General features: G+C 36.7%; 1 protein-coding gene across 1 annotated transcript in view; it reads right to left on the reverse strand.

The window, feature by feature from the left end:
• Positions 1-16,129, reverse strand: part of LOC311080232 (insulin receptor substrate 1-B) — a 53,521-nt gene extending 37,392 nt beyond the window's left edge. Inside the window, exon 1 of the mRNA XM_084110015.1 lies at positions 15,425-16,129. Within this exon, the coding sequence (XP_083966141.1) occupies positions 15,425-15,773 (349 nt within the window). The 5' untranslated portion in view covers positions 15,774-16,129. The remainder of the gene's footprint in view (positions 1-15,424) is intronic.
• Positions 16,130-17,066: the final 937 nt, after the last annotated feature.

Here is a 17,066-nt window from a genome sequence, read left to right on the forward strand (position 1 = left end):
CTTCTCCCCACCATTTCTTGTCCTCTCTGTCACATAACTCTCAATAAATGTAATGAGAATAAGTAGTAACTTGCAATATACTGTATGCCGGGCACACAAACAAGCTTGGTACATAGTACACTTTCCAAATCTGCAAACTGGTAAACAAACACCCCACAGGACCCTTCTGCTCCCAAACACCACACTTATGGATCCCTTAGCTTTTTGAATATTGAACCTGTAAATATTTTAAACTGCTTGCATACTTCATATAAGGCCACGGGTAAGTCAGAGACAGGGCCTATTTATTGTGATGTACGGTCATAAAGACATACAATAAGGAAATATTCGATCAAATATCATACAAGCCTTTGATGGTTTTCAACACAGATACAGACACACAGTCACTGGTTGAAACTTTATGAGAACAACGTGGTAGGCAATGCCAAACCTTTTATAGTCCCATTGATTCTCTTTAGAAAAACATTGACATTGAGGCCATTAGCTTGGTTACTTCTAGATGTTTCCAACTGAGAAAGCATGCACATCTTCATTAAATCAACTCTCCTTTCTGCAGGCTGTTCATCTGCATGAGTTTCCAACAAGTCTTTTGTTTGTTCTCTAAAAGGTAAGGCCTGAAGCACCTGGTTAATAACAGAAAGAGTGCAAATCAGTTGACAGATTGAGGAGATGTTCGCTGATAGTAAATGTTCTCATTCTCTCCCTCTCTATTAGTACAAGTGCTGGCAAAGTCCTACAACCAACAGCTCTGTGAAAACACACACGATGTTCATAATCCTGTAGGAACTCGCTCTTCAAGTCTGTTTCAAATTTGATGACTTTTCTTAATCTGCTGCAGCTTGCCCCCCAAAACCTGCTTGTCGAAATCATTATTCTCCGGGGTTTGCATAATATTTGCTTGTCACAAGTTTGAATAATTTTACTAACTGTATCAACACCCCTCTATGATCTGGAAATAGTGGAGCTCTCATTACTATACTATGCAAAATACGCTATTTTAGTGCATAGCGTTTGTGACGCTAAATCAGTGTCAGAGTCAGTATGTTAGTGTCCCTGCAAAAAAGGCATGTTCAAATGCTACTTCACTGCTTGTACTTATTGTTTGGATACACTTAGCTCTAGTACACCACACACACAAAGAACACGTCACTGTACCCAGTCTCTTGCTGTGAATCTGAGAATCACAATGCTTCCAACACAGATGAAACAATTACAACCATATGCACAAAAAGCACACAGAGCATCACCCTCCTCTTCTGTCTGACAAACATATCCGGTACCGTTTCCAGAACATTTCTGTTGTGGTCACAAAATTGCATCATGTATTCTTTCCTCCGTTCGTTCACTTAAATGGTAGAATGAGCTTCATTCAAAGGTGGTTTGCCCCAATCTATGCGTGTTTCATTTTATGTGTTCTAGGCTCATCTGAATGCTTGTGCGAACTTAAGTGAGGTTGGTAGCCTGCATTAGATGAGTCAGAGACAAAGCCACACATTACTTTTTAATGAGTATCCATACGAAGGAACTCTCTCTCTCTCTCTCTCTTTGCCTGCCCTACTCTCCTCAACACTTGCTTTTAAAAAATACACAGTCTACATTTTAAAATGCAAGAAAATAATAGAAATGAAGAGGCTTAAAGTAACAGAAATAACCAGATGTTTTGAGTGGTTGCTAAACCATTGGTAGTGGGTTTCTACAATGTGTGATTGCAAGATGGTTATTTAGCACTGGATAAAAAAAAAAAAAATAAATAAAAATTCACTCACAAGTCTCTATGATATTTACTAGATATTTGGTCCCTCCTTCAGTGCACTTTTTTCTTGATGTGAGACTAAACAAGAGGTCTCAGAAAGTCCTCATCATTCGACAGCCACCCCTCATTCTTTCAAACACTTCTCTGTGTTTATAATCAGCACTTGCTTCAAACTTTGCACATGCAAGCACACACCACATGAGGCTGGCTGTGGTCCCTGGCCTGTACCTTTATACTTTGAACATGCCGTCCCGATCGAATCCCTCCATTTGATTTTGTGTATATATTGTGATTGATATTGACATCAGAGCACGATCAACATTATAACAGCAACTTTGAGCAACTGTGCCAGAATAGGTGGGAATGCATCATTGTGGCAGCAACTGGCTGCTGATCTCATGAGAACAGAATTTCACAGTACATCTACAATTACGAGGAGGGCCTTGCTAAACACTAGCGTGATGTCTACAAAAAACATGGCAGCAGGGTCATACATAAATCAGAACTTTACTAAAGCTTTCATGAGACTGTGAAAGACAGGTGAAGGAAAACAGTTGTGTCAGGGAGTGCACATGGGGAGAACAAAAATAGATAGTAGTATCAGCATTTATTTGAAATGGAAATACTTGTAACATTATAAATGTCTTTGCTGTCACTTTTGATCAATTTAAAATTGAATGCATCCTTGCTTTAAATGTACAAATACTCAGCATTGGTGGTAACGCATTACACGTTTCGGGAGTTACGTAATCAGTTTACTTTTTTCAAGTAACTAAAGTAACACATTACTTTTAAATTTACAACATAATATCTGAGTTTACTCAAATACGTAACACAAGTTACTTTGTTTTCACATTTTTTTGACTGACAGTCCACATGTTGAGAGAAATCATGAGTAAGTGCAGAGGCATGTGTGTGTGAACATGATGGTTATTGTAGCTGCATTTACTCATCTCACTTGCACAAAAACACATTCAGTATTCCTCAAAATGAATAAAAACAGTAAAATGCAAACTCAGAATAATATGCAAACCTGCTATAATTAAATGTTACATTACACAAATATACTTTATGTATTTATTTAATCTCACTTTATTAACCAACGTCTTTGCAGCTGACCTTCGATGATCCCATTCAACCATACGAATACGACAAAAAAACAAACAAGCAAGCCTAGATTAGAAAAAGTAACACAAAAAAAACCCAATGCATTACTTTCCATAAAAAAGTAACTAAGTAACTCAATCAGTTACTTTTTTAGGGTGTAACGCAATATTGTAATGCATTACCTTTAAAAGTAACTTTCCCCAGCACTGCACAACCACTGACACAGATACACTCACAGAGAAACAGACACACACACACACACATACTGTTATCGCCTATGTTTATTGGCAGTGTAAGGTCTTTTCTTGCACAGGCCGGATGGATAATAACACACTGATAATTGTTTAGCACACAAACACTAAGAAATTAGGTCACAAATAACAAAGCGATTTAGTCTGGCAAGGTCAATGCAACTGTGGCAGTGTATGGCGCAAACCAATCCAACAAAATGACCTTAAATTCAGCTTCAGGCCACATCCATCACTTATTAGCTTAAGTCTCGATTCATGTGGATCCATGAATTACATTTAATCCAGTGTTGTGGCTCCATCTGAGCTTAAGTCTGCCGTCATCATTATACTTACTTGGTATTTTGGAGGAGGAGCATAGCAGTGCTGGCGGTATGCGTGTTACCTTACACCAGCGGAGGGCTGGGGTGGGGGGGTTCAGGGGATTTGAGGGGAACAGGAACTGTTACATAAGCGTTGTTTTGAAGCGTAGATGCAGCACAAATCGCAGCTGTCTTTAAATAAATAAACATATTTCCTTAAAATTCAAATGATGAACTATAGAATCAGCAATTAACACTATATAAATGTTTTACAATGCAACCTAAGAATCTAAATCAAGCGATACATAATAAAACATTTATAAAATATATTATTCATTACGACTGCATCAACCTGAATACATTATGCAATGCAAATGAAAGTAACGAGTCAAGAAATGAGTCACTACTGTTTCATCCTGTAAACTTATCTATTATGATAGCCAGTAACATGAACAATCACTTCAGCTGTTAAACTGAGATTTGTGTGCATGCGAGCACATTAGGGTTTTAAAATAAGGCCTAATTGCGTTTTTTAGGACCAAAGTTCAGTCCTGATCTTTCTTTTTCCTGGTACTTGGAAAGATAAGCAGAATGAGAGTACAGAAACAGCTGTGTGTGTAAGTGTCCCTGTCTGTCTCAAGTCTCCCCCTACTGCCTTTTCCCTCAGCAAACAGAAGAAGGACTCACACATAAACTCTAGATAATGTCAAGGTGGCTTCTGAGTTATGGTATTAGTTGTAAAAATTTAGGTTGCAATATAAAAACATCTAATTCAAACAAGCTTCGGTGTAAGTTCGAGCAGCTGTCGAGGTTTTAAGTTACTTCAATATGCGTTCTTGTACGTGTAGACGACTCTTACTTGCAAGTTGACACAAAGCAAAAAATGTTTTAGTAACTGTTCAGTAAATGTTTCAGATGTCAATTGTAAGGATGGTCTGTCAACTCTTGAGCACATTTTGTTCGTCCCAGTATTACTCAACACTCACCAAAGGGAATACTAGTGACTTCACAAAACTATTTAACATTTACAAACACTAAATAGAGCTAAAACATCTATAGAGTTGTGCAGGTTTGACGTCATAACCTGGAAGACTAATTCTCTCAAGGTTTCCTATGTGGTTTTTTTATGGGGTTTTTCAATTTATGAGTAAAAAAAAAGCCTGTGGTAAACATAACTTGATGATACGCTGACGTTTTGTTCTACAACGTAAACTGCACACACTCACACCCCAAACTTATCTAGTTACTTATTAGAAACATATGTTTTCAAAAATGAACATAACTGTTTCAAAAATCGTGTTTTCGGAATGGGTGTGCAGTTTAGCTGTAGAACAAAATGTCCCAAGTATTGTCACAACACAACATGAATACATTATATATTAAATAAGCCATCATTTGCAATAATGAGCAGCAAGGGGAGATTATTCTGCACCAAATGTGTTCCAAGGATTGAGTGATCTTGATCCAACTGGAAAGGCTCACAACTTTACAAACAACCTTCACGTGGCAACCTTTAAAGTGCCCCTATATGTTTTTTCGAATTTGACCTTTCATGCAGTGTGTAATATCGCTTTTTGTGAATGTAAAAGGTCTGCAAAGTGCGTGACAAATAAAGTTATTGTCTCCTAAAAGAAAGAATCGATTCTGAACTGTTGAAACGAGTCGTCAGTAATTCCAGTCTCACTTCCTGTTACAAACCTATATAACAATGTAACTCATTTGCATAATGCCAGTCTAAGGTCTTCATTGGCTGCCTGTGAACAACGTCTACTTTGACCCTCAAACACTGTAGTTGTAGCTGAGACTGGAAGAGTTTGGTTCGTGTCGTTCATGTCGAGAAGACGCTGTTTTCAGCGCTGAGAATCCACTTTGATGCACTTCAAAAGGACGAGGACTCACGCCGGAATTGATACGGATACGGCATTTCGTTTTTTACACACGATGTAAGCTGTAGACCAATCACAACAGACTGGGCCGTCTAACCAATCAGAGCAGAGTAGCTCTCGGAAAGGAGGGGTTTAGAAAGACTCAAACGAACCGTTTTCAGACTCTTTGAGAAATGGGGTGATGTGCAATGTATATTACATTGTATGAGAACATTAAAGTGTACCCATTGTAGAAGACCTCCAAAACAAAATCAGGAACCTTTAAAATAGCATAATAGGGGCAGTTTGAAATAGTTCATCTAGTATTACCACAACAAATTCACAAGTGTGTCCCCTGTATACTCACAAACACACGATCTTTCTAAGTTCCTTTCGCACATGTGTTTTCTGTTATCACAACACACACACAAAAACACACAAATGCTGGCACTGCCACGTTAACCCAGATGAACCCTTTGCTGGTCAGCATTATCATGAAGTTTCCAGATCTGCCTGTGGTTTTCAGTTTCAGTGCCACATGGAAGCATATTAGTGGTTTTCACTCTGCCAAACTCGAGCTGGAGTGATGAAAGATGTAACAAGCGAGAGGACGAGTCTGCTGTCCACACCAGCAGCTGATATTGGCCAATCAGCACACACACACTGACGCAAACAGATTTCATTTACAAGGCAATTCCACTTCTAGCATATAACCCTGAAAAAGTTGACTACAAAAGAGATTAAATAAAGTAAATTTTGTATAAGCAACTTAAATAATAAACATCTAGAACATCCTGAGCAAGTTCAGTTTGATAACTAATGATGCACTTGAATAATTTAATAAAAGTAAAACTTAATCAAAGCATGGGGAATTATGATGACATAATGTTTGGTTTTTAGATTTAAGACATGTTTTAGCTCTATGTAAGTGTTTTTGATTATATTTTGGTGCAAAGTCAAGCCACCATTAAGAGTAAGTAATCTTTGGTGAAGTTTCTTCCATTGCAGTTGAGTATTTTCAACTTGTTAGCTACTACTAAGTCATGTTGTAGGCTATTTACTCTTCAAAATTCATAAAAGTTGTGTTCATTTGTGAAGATTATCATGATGAACAAAACATGTAAGAATCATAAGCTTTTGTTAGTCACAGACCTTATCTTCTGCAATAATCCAAAAGCCAATGGAAAAATCCTTTTGGGTTTTGTCAAGTGAACCAGCGTGATCATCCCTGCATTACTCTATTGTGTAATGTTAATCCTCAGTTGTGTATAAATACAAGCTTATTGAACTTTGATCCACAAGTTAAAAAAAAACATAATTTTTTTAGTTCATATAGATTCTGTTTGACCAACTTTAATTGTTGTTGAGTATTGAATATATCGGGTATGCTGACAAATGTCTTGAAGCTAGTTGACTCAAGTTTTTGAGTTTTCTCAATTTTTATAGTGTATTTTTAATGAAAATGTTGTTATAAATCTCATGGGTGTCATTCGCTTTGAGATAGAAAAGTAAAAAGATTGCAATTCCGTTTAATGCCGCTAGTGGCGCAGACTCACAGACTTTACGATCATATCACTTTTATACTTTGATATTTTCAGAAGTGCTGAGAGAGAAGTACTCAAAAATATTAGCTCCAAAATGAATACATTATAGGGGAACATCATCCAAAATTAGTAAGACAACGTACCTGATTCAACAGTGACCCACAGGTGAGAGATTTGACAGAGCTTGTGTAAGTTAACCGTCGGTAGTTATCTGTATCCGTCAGGCGCGCGTAAAATAATAATAATATCAACGAGTTAGTATGTGTGTTTACTACGTGTATAATTTAAACACCTTAATTAAACAACTCCCAAGCCAGCGACATTATTTAGTAGGAGTTGTTTAGTCCGCTTCCCTCGCGAGCGCGTGTTCCCCCCATTAAAGCTCCAGGAGAACAAATAAAAGAGGAACTAATATTACCAAAGCAGTGAATGTAATGGTTTAATATGCAATATTTAGATATTACAATAACGATTAAAAATCACATAGGCCATAGTTGAATATGAATCCAACATAAACCCATGTAGGCTATTTCCTCTTTGGCCTACGCTTTCTAATATGGACAAACTTTGGTGTATTAAAAAATATATTTTTTGTGCTTGTTTATGTGATCATCAATTAACCAACCTAAAATATTTTGTCAACAAAAACTAGGTTTACAGTATTACACAGTGACCATGAGCAGAGAACGTGTGATACAAGCTTAAATAATGATTATCATGATTGTTTTTCTTTTGATTCTTTTGACTGTAAGTAAATATTTTATGTGATGCATTGGTCCAGTGAGATCAGGTCTTCATTAGTATATTTGCTTATTTCTGAACTGAAAATTCTGAACATCTAAACAATATTCCGATTATAATTATCCATAAAATTATTATATAACATATTTAATTTGAACTTAATTGCTACTCTACATGGAGCTGACTCTACTATAAACATTTGTCAGTGGTGATGTTTTTGTTTCAACTATGAGGGATTTTGGGTTCATCCACCCTAATTTAACTCTATTTTAATCAACCAAAATTGCAGCTATACATCATCAGTGGATGTTTCATTAACGTTTTGTGATTTTACTACTCCCAGGTTCCTTTCTGTGACTGAGAAAGACCTGCAAAGACCATTCAGCAAAACATTAAAAATAATAAATTCCCGCAGCGTTAGATACATTTCTGCTGCAAGACGTTTCCTACAGTGTGACGACAAAATCATTCATGGAAAGAGGACGGGAAGGGAGGGAAGATGGACCGTAAATGACGCCTATACGATTAACGGCACTCTCCTGTTTGGTACACTGTGAACAAGCAATAGAAAAAATAAGCAGATTTCTGTGAAAATCGCTGCTGTGTTGTTTAAGCCAGGAGAAGTGCAGTCATTTCCCAGAAGCTGATTCGGTCTAAGTGGCGCTTCAGCTGGTGAGTGATTGCTGCCACGTCTTAATCCATTATCTTTAGACTCAGTCTAGAATTATATTTTTAAAGGGTTGGCTTTATAAATTCTGTCAATAATTACTCACCCTCATGTCGTTTCAAACCCGTAAGACTTCCCTTCATCTTCAGAACACAAATGAAGGTCTTTTTGATGAAATCTGAGAGATTTCTGTCCCTCCATTGACAGCTACGCAACTACCACTTTGACGCTTCAAAAAGTTCATAAAGAGATCATAAAACTAATCCATATGAGTTGAGCAGTTTAGTGTTTTAAACACTTTTTATCTGAATTTTCTGTAGAGACTCGATTGCTTTATACTCAATTTCATTTATGAATTTATTCACATCACATTTAAACATTGATCAGCGAACTCAACTAAACATGCTTGAATGAACCTCATTGGTTCTCTCCTGTCAAGCGAACATGCTTGAGCTTCAGTTTACCATGACTGATGTGTGTGTTGATGAATGTTTATATGTGAATAAAAGCCTAAATCAAATCTGTTCATCATATAAAGCGATCGAGTCTCTTGAGAAAATTTGGACTAAACCACTCAACTCATATGGATTAGTTTTACGATCTCTTTATGAACTTTTTGAAGCATCAAAGTTAGTTGTGTAGCTGTCAATGGAGGGACAGAAAGCTCTCAGATTTCATCAAAAATATCTTCATCTGTGTTCTGAAGATGAAGGAAAGTCTTACAGGTTTGGAACGACACGAGGGTGAGTAATTAATGACTGAATTTTCATTTTTGGGTGAACTGTCCCTTTAAGAAATATATCTCCTGCCAACTGAACCCAACAACCTTACTCAGTCTCGCAGCCCGCAGATATCAGCAATGAAACAAAACAGTAGATGTCCTTTTCTTTCCTTTATAGATTAAATCAGGAAACAAGAAAATTAAGTCAACAAATCATGTGCATATGTGTGAAGGTCTGTATAATGTGGGAAAACTGGCCAAAATGACTAATATGTTAATCCCTGAGCTATTTGCATTCGGTTCTCTGTACTTATTCGGCTTACAGTATGTATCATTGTTCTGCAGAGTTTATCATGAATCAGCATGACTGACTGCATGAAGCTCATGTGGTCACCATCTCTACTCAGGAAATTAATGGAAAGTAATTTTCAAATCTGGATAAGTATGGGAAAAAGAAAACAGAGTGGGAAAAAATATGTCTTTGTCATAATTAGGCCAAGTGGTTGTCGAACACGACTGAATGAATTCAAGACGCACATTTTCATTACGCAAAACTTTTGAACTTCAGTCAGACTGTACTTTGCATGTTTGGTGATCGTGCAACATCAAACCACTTTTATGGTATCAAATTAATCTGTCAGAGGTGAATATATGCGTGTTATATAGCGTTTTAGGATTCTTCTCATCATATAAGCGCATGTTTTCACTTTGAGAAAACCAATGAGAAAAACAACAACTATACCAAATATAATGCGGTAAGAACCATTTATGTTAAAGGTTTGAAAAATCTACAGAGTTTTGCAAATTTAAATCTGGAAAAAATTTATTTTAAAATGAAAAATGTGTAGGAACCTTGATTGTGATTAACACAAGCTTTTTTCATACATTTAATATTTATATTTTTGACAATATATATAAAGTTAAACATTATTATTGGGAAAAAATACACACACACACACATATATATATATATAAAACACATACATTGTTATATATAACAATGTAAATATTCATTAATATTACCATAAATATGATTAAAATATTGCATTTTCTAGCTCACTGTCACGAATCTTAAGTCTCTGTTGTGAGTCACCATTGATAAACGTATGTGCTTCTTCTCATTTGCCTTTTAATAACAATGTATTAATTTAGCAGTCTTTGTATCCAGAGCAACACTGAAAAAATAATTTTGTGTAGGATTGACTTTAAAACTATTCTACTAAACTTCACAAATATTTACAAAGAAACGGCAACTAAAGTAGGCAAGTAGAAAGATTGAAATTGTATTTTCTTGTTAAACATACTCCCGTAATCAGATTATTTTTTACACTTACAGTGAGCCTATACAACCAGAAAGAAGCTGTTGCTGGGCCAGTCCTGAGAACTGCTTTATATACTGTACAGTGAGGAGCCATGTGGATATTTCTGTCACAGGCTTACATTTCAGGATCTGGTCATGTTTAAGCAGCACTTAAGTTGTTATACGGGGTGCATGAGGGTCAAACAGTAGGAAGCTTGCCGCTGAATAGCAGACTCAAGCCCTCTGTGATCTGCTTCATTACATCAGATTTAGCATTAAAATAGAACAAGCTCTGCCGTTGGCTGTGTGATTGTGTGTGTGTGTGTCCAAGATCTCACAGAGACAATAATTACCAGCACATTAAGGAGATGAGAGAGGCTTAGGGAAGTTTAACCTTTGAGCCATGAGCCAGACTGGCATCACATACTGTACAAACACACAGTGTTTTGGCGATGTGATGTGGTGCTGTGTAAAGTAAAGAAAGATTTGTTTGATTTCACAAAGGTCATTACTGTTTCCAAACATTTAGTCAGAATAGGCTACATGCATGACATGGCTTCATCTTTGGAATTGACTAAACAAGGTATTTCAATTAATAAATTGAGCAGAAAGTAGCATTTGATTCTAAAAAAGACCAGACAGCGGCTTCGGCCTGTGTAGTAACGTGGGTTTCACCTGCAAATATTGCTCATGTGAGGTGCCAATGGTGAGAAAACCAGTTCCTCCAACCTAATTTCTTCTCTCTGTTTGCAGCTGTACAAATACCAAACATGGAAAATCTGCTCACAGCGGCGAGTCTGCTTGGTATTTGTTCAATTGAATTTGGCATTCGAAATCCACACGACACCAGGAATGCAGGTGAGCTTCCCAGGACCCTCCTTTATTCACATATGCACTACCGTTCAAAAGTTTGGGGTCAGCTCTCATGCTCAACAAGGCTGCATTTATTTAATAACAAAAATACAGTGAAAACAGCAGTATTGTGAAATATTATAATATCTGAAATAGTTTTTTATTTCAACATATTTAGTAATATAAATGTAATTTATTCTTGTGATGTCAGAGATACATTTTCAGCATCAATGCTCCAGTCTTCAGTGTTTCATGATCCTTCAAAAATCATGCTGATTTGGTGCTCAAGAATTTTTAAAAATATTATTATTATCAATGTTTAAAACAGTTGCTTAAAGGAACAGTTCACCCAAAAATGAAAATTCTGTCATTAATTACTCACCCTCATGTCATTTTAAACCCATAAGACTTTCGTTCATCTTCAGAACACAAATAAAGATATTTTTTGATGAAATCTGAGAGATTTCTGTCCCTCCATTGACAGCTACGCAACTGACACTTTGACTCTTCAAAAAGTTCATAAAGAGATCGTAAAACTAATCCATATGAATTGAACGGTTTAGTCCAAGTTTTCTGAAGAGACTCGATCGCTTTATATGATGAACAGACTGAATTTAGGCTTTGTTTTTCAAAGATTAACCAAAGTCTTACATGCTTGGAACGACATGAGGCTGAGTAAATTATGACATTTTTTTCATTTTTGGGTGATCTATCCCTTTCATATTTTTCAGGAATCTTTAAAAAAATGCAAAAGAACAGCATAAATGTCTTTACTGACACTTTTGATTAGTTGAATGCATTCTTTCTGGGAATAAAAATATTTGTTTCTCACTTACTGAACCCAAACTTTTGCACAATAATGTATGTTTATCTGGCCCAACTGATAAACACTCCTCTAAACATTTTCTTTATAAGAAAAAATAGTTAACACCAACTTTTTTTAGCTTTGTTTTTCAATACGTTCAGCCCCTGAACCAAACGGTTCAGCATTGTTCTTCGCTGTTTTCGAAACTTTCCACTGTTGATGCTTCTAATGACTGTGGTCTATGTTCAGATGTGGTTAGTCAGGAATATACTGACAAAATAGACAGCTGCAAGTCCAAAACCTTAGTCAAAGGGAAAATATTCAACTGTTTGCCCCACTTAACTCCCTACCCACAGTGCAATGGTTGATCAGGGTGCAAATTCTTGTGCTTGCCCGTAAATATCCAAGATCGTGATTACCAGTTAAATCTCAGTTGTATGTAAACATCAAAACACAGATCCTGTGGGTTTTTAAAAGCCTAATATAATTCAATAAACAGAATACCTAGTGCGTGGCAAGTCAAGTTATGTCAATATGTTGAGATAACTAACACTGATGCATGCAAAGTGAACGATTGAATAAATCAGTATGAAAGAAAACAAATGTTTAAAGGAACAGGCTATAGAGACAAACCCCAGACTCGATGAATAGCATATGAATGAATCAAAGCGGCAACTGAAATATCATCCCCGGTGTAATTTGAGATTACTGTTGGACAGATTCCCAATCATCATGCCTAGTAATGTCTGTAAAGAATATGGACAGGGAGTAAATGCATTAAGATGTGTAAAAGTGAGTATGGAAAACATTCCCACAGGTCATTTAGCAGTTGTCATGCCCATCAATAGGTCAAGCCCAGCAGAAAGCAAGTATGGAGGGAAGACAGATGTCAAAATGTTTTAACAGCCAATCAGCAGACTGGTTTGTTTAGCTTGTTAAGTTTGGGGGTTTATGGACGACAACTGGAGGGCCGTCTCTCTCGGCGTCATCTCCTTTACTCACCTTTCATCCCTGCCTTAACACACACACACACACACACATTCTGTCACTGTCTTTATCCCATGTAAATTCAACAAGGCTTTGCATTGCATTCAGAGTAAATATGTGAAATTCCACCATTTGGTTGCAAACAAAACCTTTTTCAGTATCTGCACGTTTCTGTGTGTATGTAACATGAGATATTAAAGCACATATGGTATGGCATATGGTTGGTGCGTTCATTATGCTCTCATTATGTAATGCAGTAATAGCACCTTGGACTCTTGATATTGGTTTGCAAGGGTTGCGTCACATGTTGGGTTTGTTAGTTGTATCTCCTGGAGCCAAGGAACATGCGGGACTGTGTAATTGCTGTAGGAGTCACGGTCACTGCCCTTTTTGTCTGTTTACTCTTTGCAAGTGTACCTGCTTTCGCCAGTACAGTTTATTCTAAGAGAGGAATGACGGGTTATATAATATTCAGTGTTTTTTTAAATACCAATTGTCCGTGTGATTTCATTTGCAGCTTTTAGGAAGCATTAATAGAGATTATTTAGTTGGGTTATTCCTCACTAGTATCACGAAAGAAGACAGAAGTGTTGATTGTTTGTATAGGCCTAGCAGCCAAAAGAAATTAATGAAGAAAGCTTTGCAATTTGGCGTAAATTAAAAAAAGTATAGTTTTCAATCGTTAAGATAGATTGCAAGTTAGTCAGTGTGAGCTAAATTCGCTATTTATTGATCGCTGTCTCTATAAATTAAATAAAAATCATTATTTATAATTTATTACAGATTATATATCACACAAAAAAAACATAATAATTTTAAACCGCCTTGACGTTTAGTTAAATTGGGTTGCACTTGCACGAGAGGAACGTCGACCGATTAAAAATGTCTGCCAATTACTAAAGTTGAACTGAATCTCAGACGATTGAAAATGACTGACTATTAGAAAAGTCATTGAATAATTTGCCTATTCTAAATAACAGATATAAATGGAAAGTGTAAAGTCATAACATTGCGCAAGTTGAGCTCCAGTGAGAAGACATGATAACGTGTGCTTGGGTTGTGTGGATAAGGACCACGCTGATCTTCAGTAACAGTCTTTCCCTTCTTCGACAGCAAAGGAGGCCCACTACCCAACTTGGGGGCAACTACACTTCGCTGAAGAGGAAGAAAAACACTGTTGTTTCAACACCACGACCAGCAGCTGTACTACTAATGCAATGAGAAAGTCTGTGGAGGATGTATGGCAAGCTGTTTTAACATTTAATCCTTAAAACATACTACTCCATTAGGTACTAGTTCTTATTCATTTGCTACTAGTACCTTTTTAAAGATACTAGTATTTATTCATTAGATACTAGTTCTTATTCTTTAGATATAAGTAACTTTTTAGACCAAAGATATCTTGAATTTATTATGTATACTTTTTAAATGTACATTTCTGATTAGTATATAGACCTTATCTTTGATTACTGTAATACTGTAATTTCATGCGTGTGCAAAAATATCTTTCCGAGAAATTTCAGTAGACAAACTCCAGCCAACATGAGGTGTGGAACATTATAAGTGATCTAAGTAGGAGTTTTATACAGCTTTTTATTGCACATGCAAATGAAAAAAACACAGTAAATACCTGACAGACTCACTCTAGATCTAATACACTGAATATTAATGAACCAATAAGAGAGAGATCAGAAATAAGAAGATGGCACTTAGAGGTGATATGAATTCTTTAATTTTTTTATCCATATTATATATATGAATTATATGACACAAATATATTTTTCATTTATCGTTTTAAGCCATTATGTTTCACTGTTAGCCCGTTCTCGTGTTTCTTTGATGTTATTATTCATTCATTATCATCATAGAATTCATTCATAGATGTCTGATACTACAGATACTGTCAGCAGGCGAATTCGCTGTATTAGAGACACTGACCGTGCAGAAAACAGTGAATGTACAAGCAAAGTAGTTTCAGTTTCACCAATAATAAGACCATCTCTGGTTTTGCTTCTGTCTGACAGAAAGAACGACTAGTGATTGTTCACACAGAAATGAAAACGTTGTTATCATTTACTCACCCACAAGTTATTCCAAACCTGTATGAATTTCTTTCTTCTGCTGAAAACAAAAGAAGATATTTTGAAGAATGACAGTACCAAACCAGTTGATGGACCCCATTGATTTCCATAGTATTTACATTCATCAACTGTTTGGCTACAAACATTCTTCAAAATATCTTCTATTGTGTTCAGCAGAAGAAAGAAGCTCACTCCGGTTTGGAACAACTTGAGGGCGAGTAAATGATGACAAAATTTTAATTTTTGGGGTGAACTATCTCTTTAAGAGACGCATCATTCTTAGTGTGCTGCATTCTATTAACAACATTGTGCTTTAATCTACCATTTCACACGTAGCTACTATTTATTTTATTACCCAGGCGGATTTAGATGCACTGACATGCAAGATGCAATTAAACGAAGCTTGCCACGTTAACACCTAATTTCACACACACACATTTCCCAGACTTACTCTTGCATTGAAGTTCGACCATCGCCTGGTACCATTCCTCCTGATCCGTGTCGTTCTCCGCCGCCACCACGAAACTCTCAGCCCGTGTGTAGAGCACTATCATGTGCTTATTCTTCGAGTCGGCCCGTTTGTTGATGTTGAAGCACGTCTCCAGCGCAAGAGCCTTTTTGGGCACGGGAGCCTTGCCTCGAAATTTCTTCTCGCTTTCATAGTATTCGAGTCGGGCCGGGCCGCGTTCAGAAGCCGTCCGTAACACGAAGTACCGCCGGTGCATGGACTTCTGCTTGCGGAGATACCCGCTTTTACGGACGTCCTCGGTGCTATTCTGCAAATCTGCGTGGTTCTCCATGGGTCGCGGGGTCTGTTTCGCTCAACCAAAGTTAAATCCCGTTAAAAGTCGCAAACGACAACAAATGCAACCTCCGTTCCTTCTGAAAAGTCATGTGCGCATTGTCCAACAAGCAGTTTCTTTCCAAAAGTCCTGTCATCAAACGCTGCGCTTTTCCTCAGCAGAACGAGAACGCGCACACGCGAGCACATGTGCGAGAAATAGCGCAACTACTACTATTTAGAAGAAGCTTTAGTTGAGTTGAATAATCTCATTACGGGAGCGTACAGTTCCCTGTCACCCCTCCTCTCCAGCGCAGCGTTCACTGCTACTGTGTGAAGCTCTGTCACTCATCAGTCTGCTGTAGTTTCTCTGTGTCTGTGTGTGTGTGTGTATGTGTGTGTGTGTGAGAGAGAGAGAGAGAGAGAGAGAGAGAGCTGCTGTGCAGAGCACGAGGTTGCGGACCAGAATCGGATTTCATTCGCTTCTGGATTGTCCTGACTCAAAACTGCCTTCAACAAATTTCACTTTTTTTAAAGGTCTTACCAGCTAACCCTTCTTGGCAAACAATTTTTCTTTCCTTTTTTGGCAAACATTTATTCTTAAAAAAAGAAAGAATATTTTTTGTTAGTAGCCTACTTATTAAAGCGAGAATCCTTTTCAGTTTCACTAAAATTGTTTAAACTCTAATACTTATTAATAGTGATTAGTATTTAATTAAATATATTCATTTGCCTTTGTGTCGTCAATTTTCCCATTAACTAAAACGGTAACACTTTACAATAAGGTTTCACAAGAATTAGTGTGAAATTACTGTATATTCCAGGTTAATAATTGCATTACTTTCACATTTCAAAGTAGGACTTTTTGTGTATCTAAGTGCACTTTGCAGTTGTCCAAAAAAAACCTTGTTTTTTATTGTGAGTTTACAGTATTGGAAAACACAGTTTACTTTAAACAAACAACATCATTCTGTATTTCTCCAGTGCACATGTAAGTTACCCAGCATGCAGTGCAGCATGAATAGATTATGCTTTGGATTTTCATGATTCTTGTTGGTTTTATCTGAGCTACTGTTGAACTAGTAATTTTGGTTTATATAAGTGTTTCTATTATTTGTTGAGTGTCACCATTGTTGTGTTTTGTCTGTGCATCATTAGGTGATGTTTATAAGATTATATCATCCTTCAACAATGAATTTCAGCAGTTGCTTCACTATTGCGAAAGATCCATCTACAAACATGAATTTAAAATAAGTTATTGGTAAATCTTCATGCTTAAATAATACTAAAACAAAATCCTCATATTCATGCT

Source organism: Abramis brama (assembly GCF_963993115.1).
Source record: "Abramis brama genome assembly, chromosome: 3".
In the NCBI taxonomy this organism is placed as follows: Eukaryota; Metazoa; Chordata; class Actinopteri; order Cypriniformes; family Leuciscidae; genus Abramis; species Abramis brama.